The sequence below is a fragment of the Motacilla alba genome, chromosome 13, assembly GCF_015832195.1.
Source record: "Motacilla alba alba isolate MOTALB_02 chromosome 13, Motacilla_alba_V1.0_pri, whole genome shotgun sequence".
Taxonomy (NCBI): Eukaryota; Metazoa; Chordata; class Aves; order Passeriformes; family Motacillidae; genus Motacilla; species Motacilla alba.
In genome coordinates, this window is record NC_052028.1 from 2656260 (window position 1) to 2674493 (window position 18234).

Here is an 18234-nt window from a genome sequence, read left to right on the forward strand (position 1 = left end):
TAAGGTAACTTAGCCATCTGATACCTAAAGGCAGCAATTTAAGTGTTATGACAATGAGATTGTTCTTCACAGCAAAATCCATCTGGAAAACAGCTAAAAAAAATGAAGCTGATACATTTAACACACTGTCAAAGCATGGAAGTTAATTTGACTAAGAGCAGGATTAGACTAGACTTTTTCTAATCTAAAAGCCTACTAGAATAGAAAAAATATTTAAATCATGCAAAATCTCAGAGAGATATAATATTAATAATTTAATTACATGCACTCAATTGAGTTTATCCAACTTACTCAAAAGCACAACAAATCTCTATGTTTCACATACCATATATTCCTTCCCACTCTGAATCTTTAGATGGTGAAGAAAGAAAATGAGTAAGTCATTGTAAAGTGCCAATATCTCAAAAGGCAGAACTTTCCCCTGAACAAGCCAGTAGTGATTTCAGTGGCAGGGCTGCTTTGATCTCTAAAGAAACACCTCCAATGGAGCCTGTTCAAACTGTCCTAGTGAAAACTGTTTCCCTTATTTGCTCTGTACACTGTACACATCAAGTATCTTAGATCAAATTATGGTGAAAAGCCTTTCTTGGTTTACAATCAGTTACAGTAAGTGGACTAAGGTAAGATTTTGGCCATGTTGAAGGATGCTAAACACACTGCAAATTTGATATTGCAACATTCTTACAATAAAGTTACATCTTTGCTCAAATTCCAGCAATCCTCTTTGATTCCCCCCAAAAAGACCCTGCTTCCTTTCTTTATTTCAAAACACCAATACAGATCTAGATATGCACTTGCTACATTCCACAGGCACAGAGGTGCAACCAATAAAATGACAAACATGAGTCTGTTTCCTGTAGACCCCCACTTCTATAGTTTCAAGTGCAGGTTGGACAACCCTTCAGACATTAAGTTTCTAATGCCCCTTCATTTAAATCACAGCTTAGTTACTCATCAGCCCTAAGAAAAGAAACACCAAGTTCACATATGCATCTTATTCATCATAAATATGAATCAAAGAATATGATCAAAGAATTTCTCTAGCCCAGTCTCTGTCACTTTCTGGGGATTCCCTCAGATGCAGGATGAAAGCAAGCTGTGCCTCTCTGGCACTGTTCTTCTAGACCACAGCTCACTCCCTGGTAACCCCAGTTGTTAGTGAATAATGAACGGGTTAGATCACATCACAAGGGGGAAAAAAAGGCAGCAGGTTTGGTCAATAGGTTGGCAAGTGAGTAAATAGAAATATACATATACAGAGGAAAACACTCAATTCCACAATTGCTGAATCTACTCTAACCTTTCAGTTTATCCTAAAGCAGGCGGATTTCATCTGGGCTCACTCATATAATGATCTATGTTCTGCATTTCCACTAAGCAGGTGATCACATCCACTTTTTGCCTTCCCCAGCTCCAAAATACACAACCTATTCCCCCCACCACCACCCTATCAGCCTTTCCAAAGAGCAGTATCAGGCTCTCACGCCTGAGTGAACTATTGAAATTCACAGGTATAAACAGACACATTATTAGAACTTGATTTCTCTTTCACCATTTACACTACAATTAATCCCTCAATGTCCCAAAAACACCCAACCATTTGTGAGGGTCTCCAATCACCTTTAATATTGTATTTCATCAGAAAAGAAAGGTAACTCTGCTCCCTGTTTGAACATAACAGACTATTCACATGTTTCATTAAACAAACCTTTGGCTCAACATTCTCCCTCTCAAAATATTTTCCTCACAAGCCTCTTTGCAAACAATAGTGGGAGTCCTGAAGAACTCACTGCTTACAGAACCACTCCCTGTGTAGATACAGGAACATCATGTCCCCCAAAGGCAGCTGAAGTTTCTTTACCACTTTCTTCGGCATATTTTTTTTGATGCTTCATTGTCAAAGTGTTTCAACATTCAGACTGAGAAGGAACACACTTAAAATCTCTGCTGGTAGGGACACAGGCACTCCAGCTATTTCCTCAAGTCAAAAAGCAGTTCAGTAACACTCTGTGTCACTTCCCAGAAAACTCAGCCAAACCATGCTGAAACACTATCAACAGGGTATTTTAACTGCAGGGATTAACATTTTGACATTTCACAACTTTCTGCAGAAATCTGTGCTTTCGGTGCAGAGTACACCAAATGGGCATCCAGGATTTTTATTTGGCCATGTGCCTGCACCAACACCTTTCTCTATCCTCAAAAACAACTTGCAGAAAGACACTGCACAACACAAGAGAGTAATTTCCCCTTCCTGATGCCAATACAACAGAAAATGAAACGGGTTTAACCTGTTGGAATTTTCCCACTTTGCCCTTTCACCAACATGTGCTGAGGACCCACAAAAAGCTCACCAAGAAAAACAAGAGCTCCCAACACTCCAACCATTCATTCCCAGTAGCAAACAGCTCTCATCTCCAGCTGTCAAATTCTGCCCCTAAAGAGGGCATTTAATACTTTCTTTCTGAAGATCCACACAAGAATCAGGACTCTTCAGAGCTGAAATATTATTTTAAGAAATCCACAGTACCCTAATTAACAGTGGGGTGAAATGTTTCTAGTGCAGAACAGAACTCCACTCTCAGAATACTAATAATCTATTTAATTACAACTTGAAAAATCGAAACATCCTCCAAGCAGGATGGGTCTCATTCCATAGGTTATTTTACCTATGGAATATACCCTTCTCTGCTAATAGGAGTTAAACTGAAGGAAGATATACAAGACTTGGTTTGTTTAGGTTAAAATTTACCAAACAACACCATTCAGTTGTTTTAATTTATCTTCAGTTTCTGAAGGTGGAAAGAACTGATATTTACAATGGTCTCTTGGTCATCAGATTGTAGAGCTGGTTTTTTTTTTTTAAATAATACAAACACTGACAGTTGTGTAAAGGTAGTTGCTCATTAATACAGTGATAAAGTGCCTGTTTTTTCACAGAACAAAGTATGGTTGTTTAAACTGAAGCTAATCAGGCAGGTTTTTAGAGAAAAACAAGAAATCTGTGTGTGAGCATGGATATGTACACGTGTGTAATTGCTGCTATGCCAAGGGGGGTGAGACACAACCCTCTTGCAAGAAATTTGGCTTAAGGCTCTTACCTTCAACATCCACAATCCTTGAAACAGAATAAGCAAGTCAAACAAGCAAGTGAAAAAATATCCAGCACTCTCATGGTGGGTAAATACAACCTACAGAAACATCTTCAAGCAGTTCAAATAACCTCTGGCTTCTACACTTGCCTGGGCAGCAGCTCTCAAATCAAGACAGCTACTTACAAACAAAACACAGCTCCTACAGATCACACAGTACACAATAGCTGAAAACCACTTTTGCACAAGTACTTTGAAGAACAATTTCCCACGTGGCTGCAGTTGCTAGAACTTACCTTCCAGAACTAATAAACAACATGTCCCTGTGAGATTGGAGCAGTAAAGGATTCAAGAAGAATGAGCAAAACTAGTTTTGCAAGTCGTACTCATTAAGATCCTAATGACACATCCACAAACCTGGCATGTGAGAAATCCTAAGAAATCCAAGACACTGAACACAAGATTGATTTTCTTCACCCTATACATAAGGTGGAATCAAGCCTCTCACAGGGGGATCATCACAAACAAGGCCAAGTTACACCTGGAAACCACAGACAAGGCTTTAAATGTGCTTGAGCCATAGTTCTGCCACCTACTTTTCCAAGCTATTCTTAATGCTGAGGACTGAACTGGGACTAAAGGAACAGCAGAAATCACTTGCTTTTGCCAAACTGTAAAAGAATACAAAGGCCCAACACTAGGCTGCCATGATGGAAGCCTAGAAGCTCACTTAGGGTTAAAAAGGGTATTTGCATCCAAACCAGGCAGATAAATCCAGGGAAGATATTAGGACATCTCCCAAAACCACTAACTTCCTTTTCAATCACTGTCAAATTATGGCTTTTATTAATCAACTACCAGATTCACAGCAGCTTCTTTAGGTTAGCCTGATATTTTTAGTATTCCAATCCACAGGGGGAAATACACATACAGCTTAACTAGAGAACTTTCCCCAGAGTATTTTCCGCTTCTGATCTCACACATTCATCAAGTGGCATTAATTTTGTCCAGTCTTTCTAGAGAGGAGATGAAGTCCTCAAACAAAGGCACTCCTTTTTTTATTTGCTCTTCTTTCCAGATTCCTTCCGCTCTGCTCATGTACTTGGGAAAACCAAGACATGGAAACCTCAGCTAAAAAACAAATTAACTAATCCTGGGGACAAATACCCAACTGCTGCTTAGAAATCTGAGTACAGCGTTCTCACAGGGGCTACAAGCAGCAAAGGTACCTCCTGGATATGTCAGATACTGTGAGATCCCTGTGAGCACTGCAGCCCCAGCACTGCCCCGTAACACCAGCCAGATCCACCAGCAATCCATAAAGCCAGAAACAGGCTTTGGGACACAGCAGCCACCAGGTACATGAGAAGAACTGATCTGCATTTTTAAAAGTGCTTAAAAAAGGGAGTAAATTATTCAAATTCCCTTAGTGCATGTAGTATCCCAGGAACAGCCTGTCTTCCCCACAAAACAAAGTTTGGTCCTCAAGAATTACAGCGGATAGGCTGCTGCAAATTCCTGCTGACAAAAGCTGCGCTGTGTTCTACGTTGGGTTTTTTTCAAATCCAAAATGCAAAGAGAACCCAAATCCCTGCCCCTTTTGCTTCCTTAGAATAAAGCTCTCCTTTAAAACTGTACACAGTTTAGCATCTACACAACTGCAAATAAGTGTTATTTTATGTAACTCCTTCAGTGCTCCAAAGTAAGGTGTGAAAACCCCAATTTCAGCACACCACACGTCTGAGTATACACCCATGATGATCAAATGTGATTTGTTTCACATCAGGAGTTTTATATCTTTTTGTTCATGGAATTTTGAAACTAACAAATAATTTCCAAATCCATTACAAACATCCCAGTCACAAACTGCAGGACGATTTGAACTAGTCAAGCTTTCACTCTTAAGCTAATGAATGTAGAAGCAACTATGTTCATCAGGTCTGGTTCCAAAACAGGAATGTTTAATATGTATTTTCCAACAGTGATACCTCAGAACTACAGACTGCAAAAATGCTCTTGTGAATGTTAAAACAGAGAAAAAAGTATTTTACCTGTAAATTTCTGGAGTAATGAATTTATAATTATATATTGACCAAAACACCAGGAAAAAAAGTCCTTTTAGCAAGTCTACTTCCTTCTATTCTCTCCCCATTAATTCTTCCTCTCATAACAAATGTAATCTCAAGTCAATGAAATACCATTTAATTCAAATTAATTTTTCTAACTGTGTAATTACAGAAAGAGTGCACTAAGCAACCTGCAACACTTTTAAGAGTTATGAGCTTCTTTTCCATGTTCTGCTCATCATGGGAAATTTCCAGACTCCTGAGCACTTCACTAGTGTCAAAATTCATGTGCTGCCAGATCTGTGTACAAGTCAGGTTCAGAAAAAGAACTACACAAGGAAAGTACCTGCTGCCTCCAGTAAGGCTTCTAGTCTTGCTTGTGTTTCTGGATCCACAGTTCTCAAGTCCGCACCTTCTGCAGCGCTCGATAAGAATAACTCCGATGTGGTTTTAAGTACTGGGTTATCAAGATCTTCTTGGTCCAAAATAAATGATTCAACCTGTTTGCCAAATTAGAAAAACAATTTTACCATTTTTGAAGCTTTAAAGAAAATTTAAAACACTACCCAAAAAAACCCCCATGAAAATAATCTAACTGTACTGTCATGACTGTGTTTTAACTGCCAAGAACATAGAACAAAACCACGAAAAACATCTGGCCAACTCACTGAAGAGGTAGCTAAAGTCACAAAATACAAAAACCCTGCATAAAAAAAATTATGTGAAAATTACAATTTAAAACACCTTAAATACAGCAAGGTCAACTCAGATAATGTACTGAATAATTGTTATGCATGCTTTCACAGTTAACCACCCAAGCAGGCAGACACAAGAAGCTGTAACATCTTTGCCACCAGAAGCTCATCTACCATGTTATTAATAAAAGCCACCAGTAATGATTGTGGTACAGCTGGACCTATCTGAGTGCCAGGGAAAGATGGAATGTTTTCCCAAGATGCCTTTCATTTCTCTTTTAAAGGTACTTTCAACAGAGGTAGCACAAAGATTTTGTTTGTTTTGAGCAGGAGCACAAGAATTGACCAAAACTTAACACCAAAACATCTGTTTCCAAGGTGGCACTCAGCATTAGCCCAGTCTGCTCTGCTCTCTGGACAAGAACAGATCTGCAGAAGGATTAAGCAGGCAGGTATTCCAAGCAAGCAGCAATAATGCTGTCCCACCAGTGCCCCACGTGACCTCCAAACACAAGCCCATGGAATTACTCAACATAACACACTGCAGTTTTATGACAGCTTGCCAGAGTAAACAAGGAGGATACCTGACTCACACTCTAAAGAGAGCAGAGCTACATTTCAGAATCTCCCAAGCTCAGACACAATTTCCTCTATTTTCAGTAGTATTTTAAGACAAAAACATTATTTCATAATTAGATGTTGTCTGTTATCTGTACCAACACTATTGGTGCCTTAGATCTGCCACAGAAACGAGACATTCCTGTTACTCAGCCACTGCTGTCCTCTCCCACTTCATACCCCAGTCTCATCTCCCTTTCTCAGTTTTCCCCAAAATACTTCCCCTTATTTTTCTCACCCCAGCAGAAAACTACCACATCTTGTTTCCCCTGGAAAGGGAAAAATTTATACTTAAAAAATAAAAAAATCAGGCCATCTGCAAATTCATTAAGTGCTCCATTGTGTGAACAACGTTAACAGGATCTGGGAGCAGCACAGAGCACTGCTATTCAAGAGCAACTCGGGTTGGTTCATTTCTTCCCCTTTTTGATATGTAAATGGCTGTAACACTATCCGCTGGTGTCCCAGGCAGCCCTGTGTGCCAGGGAAATGCTCACTTTGGAATAGAATGGGAATGGGGGAGCAAGCGTGACTTTTTAGGAACACCAAACATGAGGCCCACAGCTCAGTGGGTATTTGTGACCCCAGCCAGCTTACAGATAGCAGATCTTGTGTGCCAGACACCAATATTAAAGGTAAGGCAGCAGGCTCTGGTTTGGTGCTCAGAGAAGCAAGATTTCTAACCTAGCCCAAGCAACGGTGCTAAAATAAGAAACTGTCATTGCAAGAAAGAGTTGAACGTTAAACAAGCAGAAAATTAGTGACCTAAAACAGCGATACATATTTTTACTACAAACAAAGAACAGCTATTTACAACTCACAGCAAAATGCATCCCTACAGTAAGAGCCCCCTCAGCAGAACTCAAATTTCAAGTTAGTCCATGGCCAGCTTAAGGGCTGCCGGCTTTCATGAGCTCTGATGCAAAACTGACTTCTGGGGAAATTCACCCTTACCTACATGAGCACTTCAGGGTTTTTCGTTTTTTCCCACGAGACTACACAAGACATTAATATGATGGAAATATTATTCCTATTGCAACATGTTTGTGTGATCTGGTGAAGGGCAGAAATTCCCACTGTGTGTACATGACCATTCATTATATACAGTTGAGAACTGGATACAAGAAATTTTATTAGATTCTTGAGGACATTTTTCTTTGTCAACTACACCACTACATTTAACAGCAGTCCTCCCTTTTGAGGACATACCAAAAGGAGTAAAAATGTCACCTCCCACTGAAGCAACTGCACTTGAGAACAACAAACACTGCAGAAACACTCAGTGGCTCCTGGCAAGCCTTAGGGTTCAGCCTTGGGAAGAGCCAGGCAATCCTCAGCCAAGGGAAGCACAGCAGCCTTGCAGCGACCTGCCAGAAGCTGTCCTGCTGCAAATTCTAAAACTTCATGGTTTTGACACTTTGGGAAAGATATGGACCATTTTCTCCCTGACTGCTGCCAGCACAAGCTCACTGGGATACATTTACTGGATTTTACAGGCAACAATCCACCTCTTGAGCCTAAATCAGTCTTCATTCACCATTCAAATATTCAGCTTGCAAGGAACCTCTGTCCCCCCAACAGGGAATACATTTTGCTTACAGGAACCTCTAAATAAGTCTGTCTTTTTAACAATGATTGTGCAAACACTAATTAGAGTAAATTACACACACAGTTTTTACTTAAGAATACAAGTTGGGTAGCACTGGTGCAGTCTGCTCTTTTCACCACTCTTATTAACTCTTCCTGCCTTTCAGCTCTTCTTTACATCGGCAACTGTTCTTCCAGAGACTTTGCTCAATTAAAATCTCCCAAAAATTCTTGCTTCATATACAATGCTTTCATCATAGTTTTGTAGCTTAGGAAGGCAGATGCTTTCATTATTACTGCACATGTTGAGCATCAATTTCTAGGTTTTATTTTGATTTTTAGTAAGAGCTTAATAACATACCCACAATAAAAATATAACTTGAGTGTGAAAATACTGAAAATCCATATGCAAAATGTTAAAATAGCTGCACCACTGCCAGTCTCCCAGAATAAACTTCAATGTATTTTCAAGTCAGAATGTCTGACATTTCTGTAAATCAATGCAGTTTCTCACACACTAAGACAAAGCTAGAGAGAATGAACAGTTGGCTATCTTATCACTAATAGCAGAGTGAAAAATTACCTAATTGATCAGATGTCTCTTGTGAATGGAAGTGACCTACAATAATCACATATTATGATTATTTTTTTAAAAATCCAACTATTGCAAATATATCAACCAAATCTGGCTTTTTAAACAAACAATAAACGTCATTGAAAATCAAAACAAGCAAGTAAAAAATCCAAACATATTTCATATTAGCATTCCTGGAAGACATAATACACTGCTCATGTGGCAAAATTTAGGCACTGTGCTCTATCCTAATCAGATCTGCAGCAAAGTGATAGAGTAACCAGTCACTGTGCTATTTTTGGATTATTTTGCGAGCTGCTTTGGGCAGTTAATAAGCATCTTACTTGGGAAGGCTCATTAGGAACACACGGATTCCACACAATATTCTAACTGCCAAAACAATTTCACCTTCCCCGTCCAAACCCAAGAAGCTGCATGGGACTGGAGGGCAGGGCTTCACCACCCCATGGTCTCCCGCTCTTCCACAGCAGCCATGGACCTCGCCTGAAGTCCTGCCAAGGACTGCAGCAGCCTTGCAGCTCTGCAGATCCAGTTACACCCCTGGTGCCTCCCTCCAGAGCAGCTACATTGCAGCCACGTGGCCTCGACTCCCTCAGTGTTTATATTTTAACACCAGCACTGAGATTACTGCAGGTCAGGGGGATGCAGAGGGACTTTGCAGGCACCAACATCCCCACTGACACTGGTAATTCTGGTGAGATGGACATGACGTGCAGGGTTACAACACATTTCTAATATTAAATCTAAACTGATCTTCCTTATGTTGCACTACTGCAAAGTACTTTTCCCAGAATAGCCTGGACCTGCTCACAAATAGCCTGCTCCTGACAGGCTGCAGAGGATGGAAAAGCTTCCTGGGTAGCTGTAGGTAGCACTGCTCTCTCCTACTCCTGCAGGCAAGGCCAGCAGCTGAGACAAATCCTTCTACCTTCTCCTTCCATTTCTACCACACCAGTGCTTCTGGGAAGACCATCTTCACAAAAAGTACTGACAGGAAAGAGAAAGGTGCTGGTAAATTATTTCCTTGAACTTGTATTTTCCCACTGAGCTATGAACACTTCTTTTGGGGTAATAATACTCATTGCTGTGTTTGTGAAGTATTTACAAATAATAAGGACCCAAGCTCTTGACTGGGACTCCTAAACTCCTACTTTTTTATGCAAATAAATGACTGCCTGAATGTCTCTTTTGTGTTAGGAAACCATTCCTAATTACTTCTATAATTCCATTTGGACATTTTCACTCCATAATTAACAGCATGTGCAATGCTGCATTAGGAGAAATGCAGAAGAGAAAGTTCTTGTGGATTTTTCAGAAAAACTCAGTTTATGTTGTCATGTCCTTTATTAAACTGAATGCCAATATTGGATTCATACTTGCAATCCTGCCCTAAAGTTTTCGGGGAATAGTGACAGGACACAGCACTAAGTTAAGGCTGCACACTTGTTTGTATTTCAAATTTAACATCAAATCCCTGTAAATTCCACATATAAAGGATATCAACTATCAAAACCATTAAAAATAAACATTCCAAGGAGAAAATAAAGTGAAGGACTTTATCCCTGACATGATACTCTTAGATGCTCCCTGCAACAATTAAGTGCAGCACAACCCCCTTGGTGTGGACTCAATTCCACCAAAAGTCCTGGTTTTGATTACCCAGAGAATGCACTTTCCAACACTCTTCCCCTGCCAGCCCAGCCAAACATCTTTGCACCTGCTTAAGGTACTTTCCTGCACAACCATTTCAGTTTCAAGAGATGGAGTGAAGGAAGAGGAAAAGCCACACACTAACGTGGGTGTTTTCACAAAACCTTTCAGTGGGGTCTCAGGACACAGTCCTTTCTTGGCACTTCAGAGCTACAGAAAGAAAACAAACATTTCAGGGAAGTACTCTAGAATCAGTACCTAGAAACAACACAGAATCAATGGGAACATCAATTCAGACATAATTAATGATATAAAACCATATCTACTCTGATTGGCTAGAGCTGTAATTTCTGAAGGCAGTTTGTTCCATTAAAAAATTAAAGTTCCAGCCCAAGAAGACAGAAGCCATCATGACCTGTGCATCACCAAGAGAGCATTATCCAGCACTAGGGATGCTGGGATTACACAGTACCCTGCCAGCCTGGGGGCTACAGGGTGCTCTGGGTGCTCACCACCTCAATGGGGAGCATAAAGTACCTGGAGCATCACTGCCAGTCACCGCTCACCTTGTGACAGGTCAGGCAGCTGTCAGACACTTTCATAGGTCACTTTAACACATCAAAAAGGGAGAAAACTCGGGAGGAAACAAATAATTTTCTGCCACTTTATGAATTTCATGGCCTTAAAAAGGAGTCTGACAAGCTGGAAGATCACTCCTCTGGGAAGAGAAAGGCATTAGATCATGTCAGCTCCCGGTGAGGCCATAAAGCTGACCATGGCTCCACCTTTAAGTGGAGCTGTCGGTGCTCACACCTGCAGCAGCAGCTCCGTAGGCAGGGCGTTGGATTGGGAGGGTGGGGAGAGAAGGGGTGCAAATCTGTTCAGCTCTGATTGCAGCAGGAAGCTGACTGACTGGAGGCAGGATTATCTAAAGGACAGCCTTTATTCCCATAGATATTAAACAATTACCAGCTAGTGAAATAAGCAGCTACAGGATCTGGGCTGTGATGAGCTCATGGCGGAGCACAGGTTCATGCTGCAGATGCTGCTATAGATACAGGGTAAATACAGGTGGACACAACCTCAAGATTTGTTGCTGCAGGACAGGAAAGGCCCTCTCTCACACAGTGTGGGCCACGAGTCCAACATCCCTGCACACAATGCAACGTTCTTGATGTGTTACCACACGAGCTGCCTAAAATGATGGGAGAGGCAGCAGGCAGTGAGCAAGGACTGACATCTTTATGGCTATTGCACCACAGGGTCTCAAGCCTGGCACCCCAAGTCACCAGTCAGTTCTCAAAATCACAGCTGTTATTTGAAACATACAGATAAAACAATAAATCAGAATTAATGTTTTGTGCTACTGCTCATCCTTTCCAGAGATTGCTCATCCTGGTTTTCAATTTTCTTGCACTCATACTGAACCATCAGCAGACATTCCTGGACAAGCATCTGTCAATGGTTCATGGCAATTTAACCACTTACCTGAATTCTCTCTTAAGCAGACAACTGACACTATGGCATTTAAGTGTTCTGAATACCACAAACTACACCCTATCACAAGCCTCTGGAAAGAGCTGTCTGATCTGGGCATCTTCCAGAAACAGAACGCTACAATTTATTTTTATTAAAGCACTGTTTCACAACAATAAGCAACATGATTGCACCCTGTTAACCCTCACAGAATTAAGGCACAGAACACACATGCTGACTCCTCTTGGTACAAGAAACTGGCAATGTTACGAAGTTTCTCTGTATAGCAGAAAAGAACGATTTACTCACCTCAGTAACTACTGAAATAACCCAAAGAACCGTGAAAACCAGACATATTCAATGTCTGATAAACAAAAATAATTATGACTAGATTTTCCCCATGTACAAACCAATCTTTTGCAGCAAGGAGCTGTCACGTACAAAACTGGAACTGACAACTGAAGCTTATTCAAAATTCACATCAATCCCAGTAAATCAAGTGCCAATTCTTGACTTTATACCAAAGAAAACCTTTGAATGGAGACCAGGAAACTTGACTGAAATAAGCACCACTTGCACTAAGCACTCCTTATTTTCACATATTCTATCTCAGTCCACTCTAAATCATGTTCTGAGTGCTCCATCTTCCCCACGGGCTCTAGGATTCCCTCCTCACCTGTTTTTTTATCTAATATTCCTACAAAAAGAGCCCTTCTTCTTTCCTCACCTCAAGCCAAGAAACAGCTGGGTAATTCAGTATTTGATTTATTAGAATATAAACCAGAATCGTTGCATCAATTTAGCCATGGCTTTCCTTGCTCAAGTATTAAATCCCAGGCATTAAACCAAAGTGAAGGCAACTTTTAAGGCAGAAGATGAATAGATGCATTTGTTTGCTGATGTAAAAGCTCACACCCAACCAAGATGGGAAGCATTCTAAGCCACCTTCTTGGAAATGACCTCTTAAGATCTCTTTTCAATCCAAGGGGACAATGCCTAAATAGAAAAAAAAATCACACAAGTGGAATACAACAGTAATTCAATAATCTGTTTCCAGGCCAACCTATACATTTCAGACAGAGGAATCTCAGCATTTAAAGTGACTAATTAAGTTATCCAGAGGCTTATAGCAAACAGAAAATCATCCTGGGCTTTCTGCCCCTCTCATAGCCCAAGCTAGTGGCAGCAATTCTTTTCAAGGCCTGGATAAACAGGTCTGTGCAAGCTGTCCCACTGCCAAAGCAGCAGAAACCCCAATGCAACTCCTGAGCCATCACTTAGTCATTTCAAAGGAACTATCAGAGAGCCCTGCCTGAGCTATGATGCACTGAAAATTCAAGATACAGCAGAACAAGGGCTTAAAAATGTAACTATTTTATAAAAACAATTAAAAGAGAGACATTTATCTAAGCTGTTGGATTTATCCTGAGAAATCCTAAATGCCAAACATCCATATGAGACTCCCTTTTCCCCTGGCTCCCTTTCCTTCCTAAAGAGGTGATGCTCAAAAGACACCATCACCAAGGATCAGTTTGGGAGCAGATCATTCAGCCCCAAATGCTGCCCTTCCCTCTTCCCTTGGTTTGCAATATGACTGACTTACTACCTACCTGCCATGTGACACTGCTGGTTTAATTCACGATTTTGGAAAGGGGAAAGTTCAACAGGTTTAGGGATTTTCCTAGAAGAAAATCCTAGTTAATTAGTAATCCCTATGCTTTACTGAATGCAAGGGAGAATAACTTAGGGACCTAGCTAAAACCTAGTGCTAACACCTGAGATGTTAAAAACATGTGACATGACTTTCTGTTGGCCCACTGTCCAGCAGCCAATAAATCATCCTCTTTTTCTTTCATTAGGGAGTATTTTTTTCCTGCAGGGTGGGTATGCAGGAAGGTACCTTTGAAAAGCTCTCCTGGCCAGAAGGGCCAGCCACACTTGTCTCTTCTCGGCCACCACCAGCACTTGGACAAACACATCATGGTAATTCAACTGGGAGTAACCCCTATCAGTCTACAGCACCTTTCCTTACACATTCTGGGATGCTTTGGAAGAGCTAAAGATGAAAATAATTTTGAAAAATATCTCAACTTCCTCTTGAAAGCAAAGGACCAAAGTGAATAAGGGGTCTCATCTCACAAAAAGCAGCAAAGAAGTAACAGGATCCAACACAGGACCAATTCTTTTATCACAGTAAGTGTTTTTCTTTCTATCTGCACTTGAGCAGAAGACACACAATACTGCAAAAAAGGAGAAAATTTCCTTATACTTTATGAAACTTCTAAACAATCAACATTACATAAGAAAAAAAAATCCCAAGTAATGAGTTGCAAGAGTAAAATGCATTTCCATGAATTTCACTTGCTCAGCATTCCTCCAAAACTATGCAAAATAAAACCTCTGCACTTTCACAATAAAAAGGGAGAACTACTTGTTGAGAAAAAAAAAAAAACAACCAAACTATCTGTATTCTATTACAATATATATCTGTGTATATTAAGGACTATAGCATACCATCCTAACTAAACTAACCCCTAAATCCAAACATTAATTCACCCGTTCCTCACTTTGTCAGAGGCAGCCTGAGTTTATAACATAAAGGTTGCAACCTTGTTACTGCAGTCTGTTGCTACAAAAAAGAAGTATTTGTATCATTTCAAAGTTAATCTTTAGTTTATCATCACCAAGGTCACTTGAGGTAGCAGTAAGAAATTTCTATTTGAGACAACCTCTGAGGCCAGGCACTGTTCAAAAACCTCCTAAAATTATTTAGGTACTTGCACAAATCACTGATTGCTGAGGCTTGCTTACAGTACCCCGTTCCAGCAGAAGGCCATTCCCACCAGGAAGACACGGTTTACACAAGGCCTTTGGTTGGTGTTTGCGTGGCACATGGGCTGCTGGGGAAGAAAGCATCTGCAGGACACAAATGAAAGCACCCTGCTAAGAGTGAGGCCTCAGAGCTCCACTTAAACCGTGCCACAAAGAGTCCTCAAACAAGATGCACAAGTTATTTTTCTTGTTTCATGAAATTTTCAGTGGGAAAGATACTTAAGGTTCCTTTTTCCACCTAAGTCAAGACTTGCTTCTGTTTCAAATCCAAGAATCACTTTGACTCCAATAACAGCTTAATACTTTAAAAGAATCTTCATAGAAGTTACAAGAACTCAACATGACCTACTAAGATGGAAGCTCTGCAGCCTCCTCACCCGCAGGCTCTGAGCCCCAGCTGTGGACTCCAGCAAACACCCCAGTTCAGTCCTGGAGCTGCTCCCAGTTTTGAAGGCCAGGCCACACGTGTGCACAGAGAAAGGAGTGCCTGTGCATTCCCCTTCCCTCCACGCTGACCCTTCTGTCAGGTGAATGTTGCAGGGATGGCTGGAGCTCTGAGCAGAGGACAATGTCCCCATGGCACCATCCAGCTGTCCCTACAGCTGGATTTCAGCATCCTCCAAGGCAAGGAAAGGAGACAGAAGAGCTGCTCAGCATCGAGCCTATAGGGGAGGCAGCTGGGCAGCCCCAATTTAAATCAGAACACAAGAACTCATGATTCAGCACTAATGCTCAAACAAACCCTTCCCACCCCCCACCAGACTGCAACTAGTTGACTGGTGAAACCTATGTGCAAATTTGTACCTAAATATAGACGTTCTGCTAAATTTGGCAAATCTCTCCTTACCAAGGGGTTGCACTGCATATTTATGTAATTATACAGTAGTATTTCACATCTTTACTTTCTACACCTATCATTAGAAAACAGCTGCTGACATTTATTTTAGGTCATGTACTCAACTGGGTCAAGCTGCACTAAAGGGAGACCCAAGTTCTGCAAGAAACCTTAGAAATGAGCTCCCTGGTAAATGTTATTGAATGTGATTAACCTGCTTGAAGGGTTACCATACATGCAGACAGAAACACTGCTTGTTCCTGGTTACCACAGGCCACACTGGCAAAGTTACTGACATACCTACCATGATCCTTCTGCAAGTTAGATGCCTAATCAGACTGGGAATAAATGAACACCCTACTAACCAGCTCTCTGCATCCTGAAGAGTCACCTCAACCCTTTTGGAAACCTGAACATGTTACCCCTTGATGTTTTGTAATCACAGATCAATTCCTGGAAGAAAATTTTACTTTTTTTTTCCCTATCTTACTTTCTCAACTTTGAAAGAGCTTGACAAAAGAAAAACATCAACTGTTAAACTGAAACCTACATTTTTCAGAAACAAGGCTTTTCTGCTTAATACTATCTACCTAAACTTGCAACCACTTTTTGAATTTCTATTCCTTATGGTAAAGAAAACGCTGCTATTTACAGTGTTTCCAATACAATGAAAATTGAAGTGTCTGAGCACTATGTCAGCCTCAGAAGTCAAAAGATGCATTGTGCACACCATGTACAAGCAGATCCATGTTAGGAATGTTCAACAATGCAGCAATGACTTTAACAGACAACACTGCTAATCTGAAACAAACTAAGTATTTACTCTGAATTTCAAACCAAGCTTAAAAATTAAGAGACCTCAGGTTGCAGGGAGGGGGGCCCCAGACAAAATCTTCAGGTACTGAACTGCTCTGGAGTGCATGCCATTCAACTACTCATCCTACTTCTTGTAGGAGGTATGTTATGTCTGATTTTTAATTATGCTTTATGTAAATATCCCCAGAGGCTTATGCAATAGGTACAGGCTTAAGTAAGGCGAGCTGGTGGAGGCAGCTCAGGAGAGGGAAGCCGAGAGCTGAGCTGACTCCATAGCCAAGGGCTGGGTGAGCTCCAGTTGTCACTGAAGGCCTCCAAAGCCCTGAATTACAGAACAGGAGAGATTTGCTCCATTTGTACACTCGCTGCCAAAAGCCGCTCGCTGAGCCGAGCTCCCGGATCCCCCGGTGCTTCTGTGGGCACCGCCAGCTTCTGCTGCTTGATTTACAACAGCTCAGCAAACTGTCCCCAGCACTAACACAGCCACATTTATCACCTGCTTCAGCTCCTGCTGCCACACTTCGCTGCTGGGAGGGTTTTTGATGAGGACCTGCACTTTCTGTGGCCACCAAAAACCCCACGGACACGCAGAAATCAGCAGTGCCCTCCCAGCACACCTTCACCTTGAGCTACAGCCCTCACAGCCAGGGTGGAGGGGGCTGTTTAATGCTCGTGCCTTTGGCACTGCTCTGAGTGCCAGCAAAATTCACAAGGAGTGGTAATAATACACTTAAAGTCACACCAAAAATCTCACTCTAAACAAGATGCAGGCTGTGTTCACACCCTGATCAAGCTTAGAAGGCAACTAAGCAACTATTTGCACTGAGGTCAAAACCACCTCATTTCTCAGGCTGCAGCCAGCGGTGAAGTTTCTCTGAGCACCCAGGAGATCACAGCAGGCAGCTTCACACAGGAACAGCACAAACCTCCTGGCCTCGTCCCTCCATGCCCAGAGACGTGCTGCAGCTTGCAATTGTTTCTATTTGCATGGGATAATTTTAACTGGTAATTCTAGAAAATATTCTGCACAGCTGCATTCAAATTTCACCTTGTGGACCTAATACAACTCATCTGTACAGGATCCACTTTAGTCCTTGCTTTCCCAACCAAGAGCCCGGTCACTACCATGGGCACTGAGCTAGGAAACCAGAAAGCTTCAATTTTCTCCCAGTTCTGCAAGCCAGGATACATGGGGCACACCCTCTTCACCTGTAAAATTGGGACACTACTCTCCTCTGTAAAGTACTTGATCTAAGAAATGCAATATATTTTCAAAAAGGTTAGGTTAAAATATATTGCTCTTTTCATTCTCTGGATAAATGCTTCATTATACTCCTTGTCCTGCACTTCCCTGATGATTTTCTTTTTTAACTAATTTGCCATTTTGACCAGTCCAATTATTCTAGCATATTAAGCTCAGACTAATACAAGGATACAAAACCTAAATACCACTGCAGACACATAGCAGAGTCTACAGGATTTTGTACCATTATTTTTATGGCCTCAAAAATAGAGAGAACAGATCAAGGCAGCATGGCAAAAACTCACTTTTTTTTTGTTTCATTTTTAATTCTCCCTTTTAGTTCTCACTAATTCCACCCACTGGTAATAGCTGAAGGCATACTCCCAAATCAGTGACTCATGGCACAAGACCACAGCCCAAACAGTGACTGACTGGCTGCTCAAAGCATCGCTGCTCAAGAACTGCACTGCTCCATCCCTGCACCTCTACTGCCTTTTCTTTGCTCAAAAAAGAAAACAAAACAAAGAGAGACGCTCACCACTGACAACAGGGGCTTCCTTAGCTCTCAGGAAAAAAAAAAAAAAAAAGAAAAAAAGAAAAAAATTCCCCCCTTGGTGCTCCCAGCCATGCAGCCCAGCCTAAGCACATTCCTCCCACCCATGCTCCTTCCCAGGTACCTCTCCACAACCAGAAACACAAGGCAGAACTCCCCAGGCAATTTCAGCTTTG

General features: G+C 41.3%; 1 protein-coding gene across 13 annotated transcripts in view; it reads right to left on the reverse strand.

Annotated features, from left to right (window-relative positions):
- LOC119706729 (ankyrin repeat and KH domain-containing protein 1) overlaps positions 1 to 18234 on the reverse strand; it is a 100649-nt gene that overhangs the window by 80230 nt on the left and 2185 nt on the right. For all 13 annotated transcript variants that reach the window (XM_038150673.1, XM_038150684.1, XM_038150682.1 and 10 more), the window contains exon 2: positions 5505 to 5658. In XM_038150673.1, coding sequence (XP_038006601.1) covers positions 5505 to 5658 — 154 coding nt within the window. The remainder of the gene's footprint in view (positions 1 to 5504; positions 5659 to 18234) is intronic.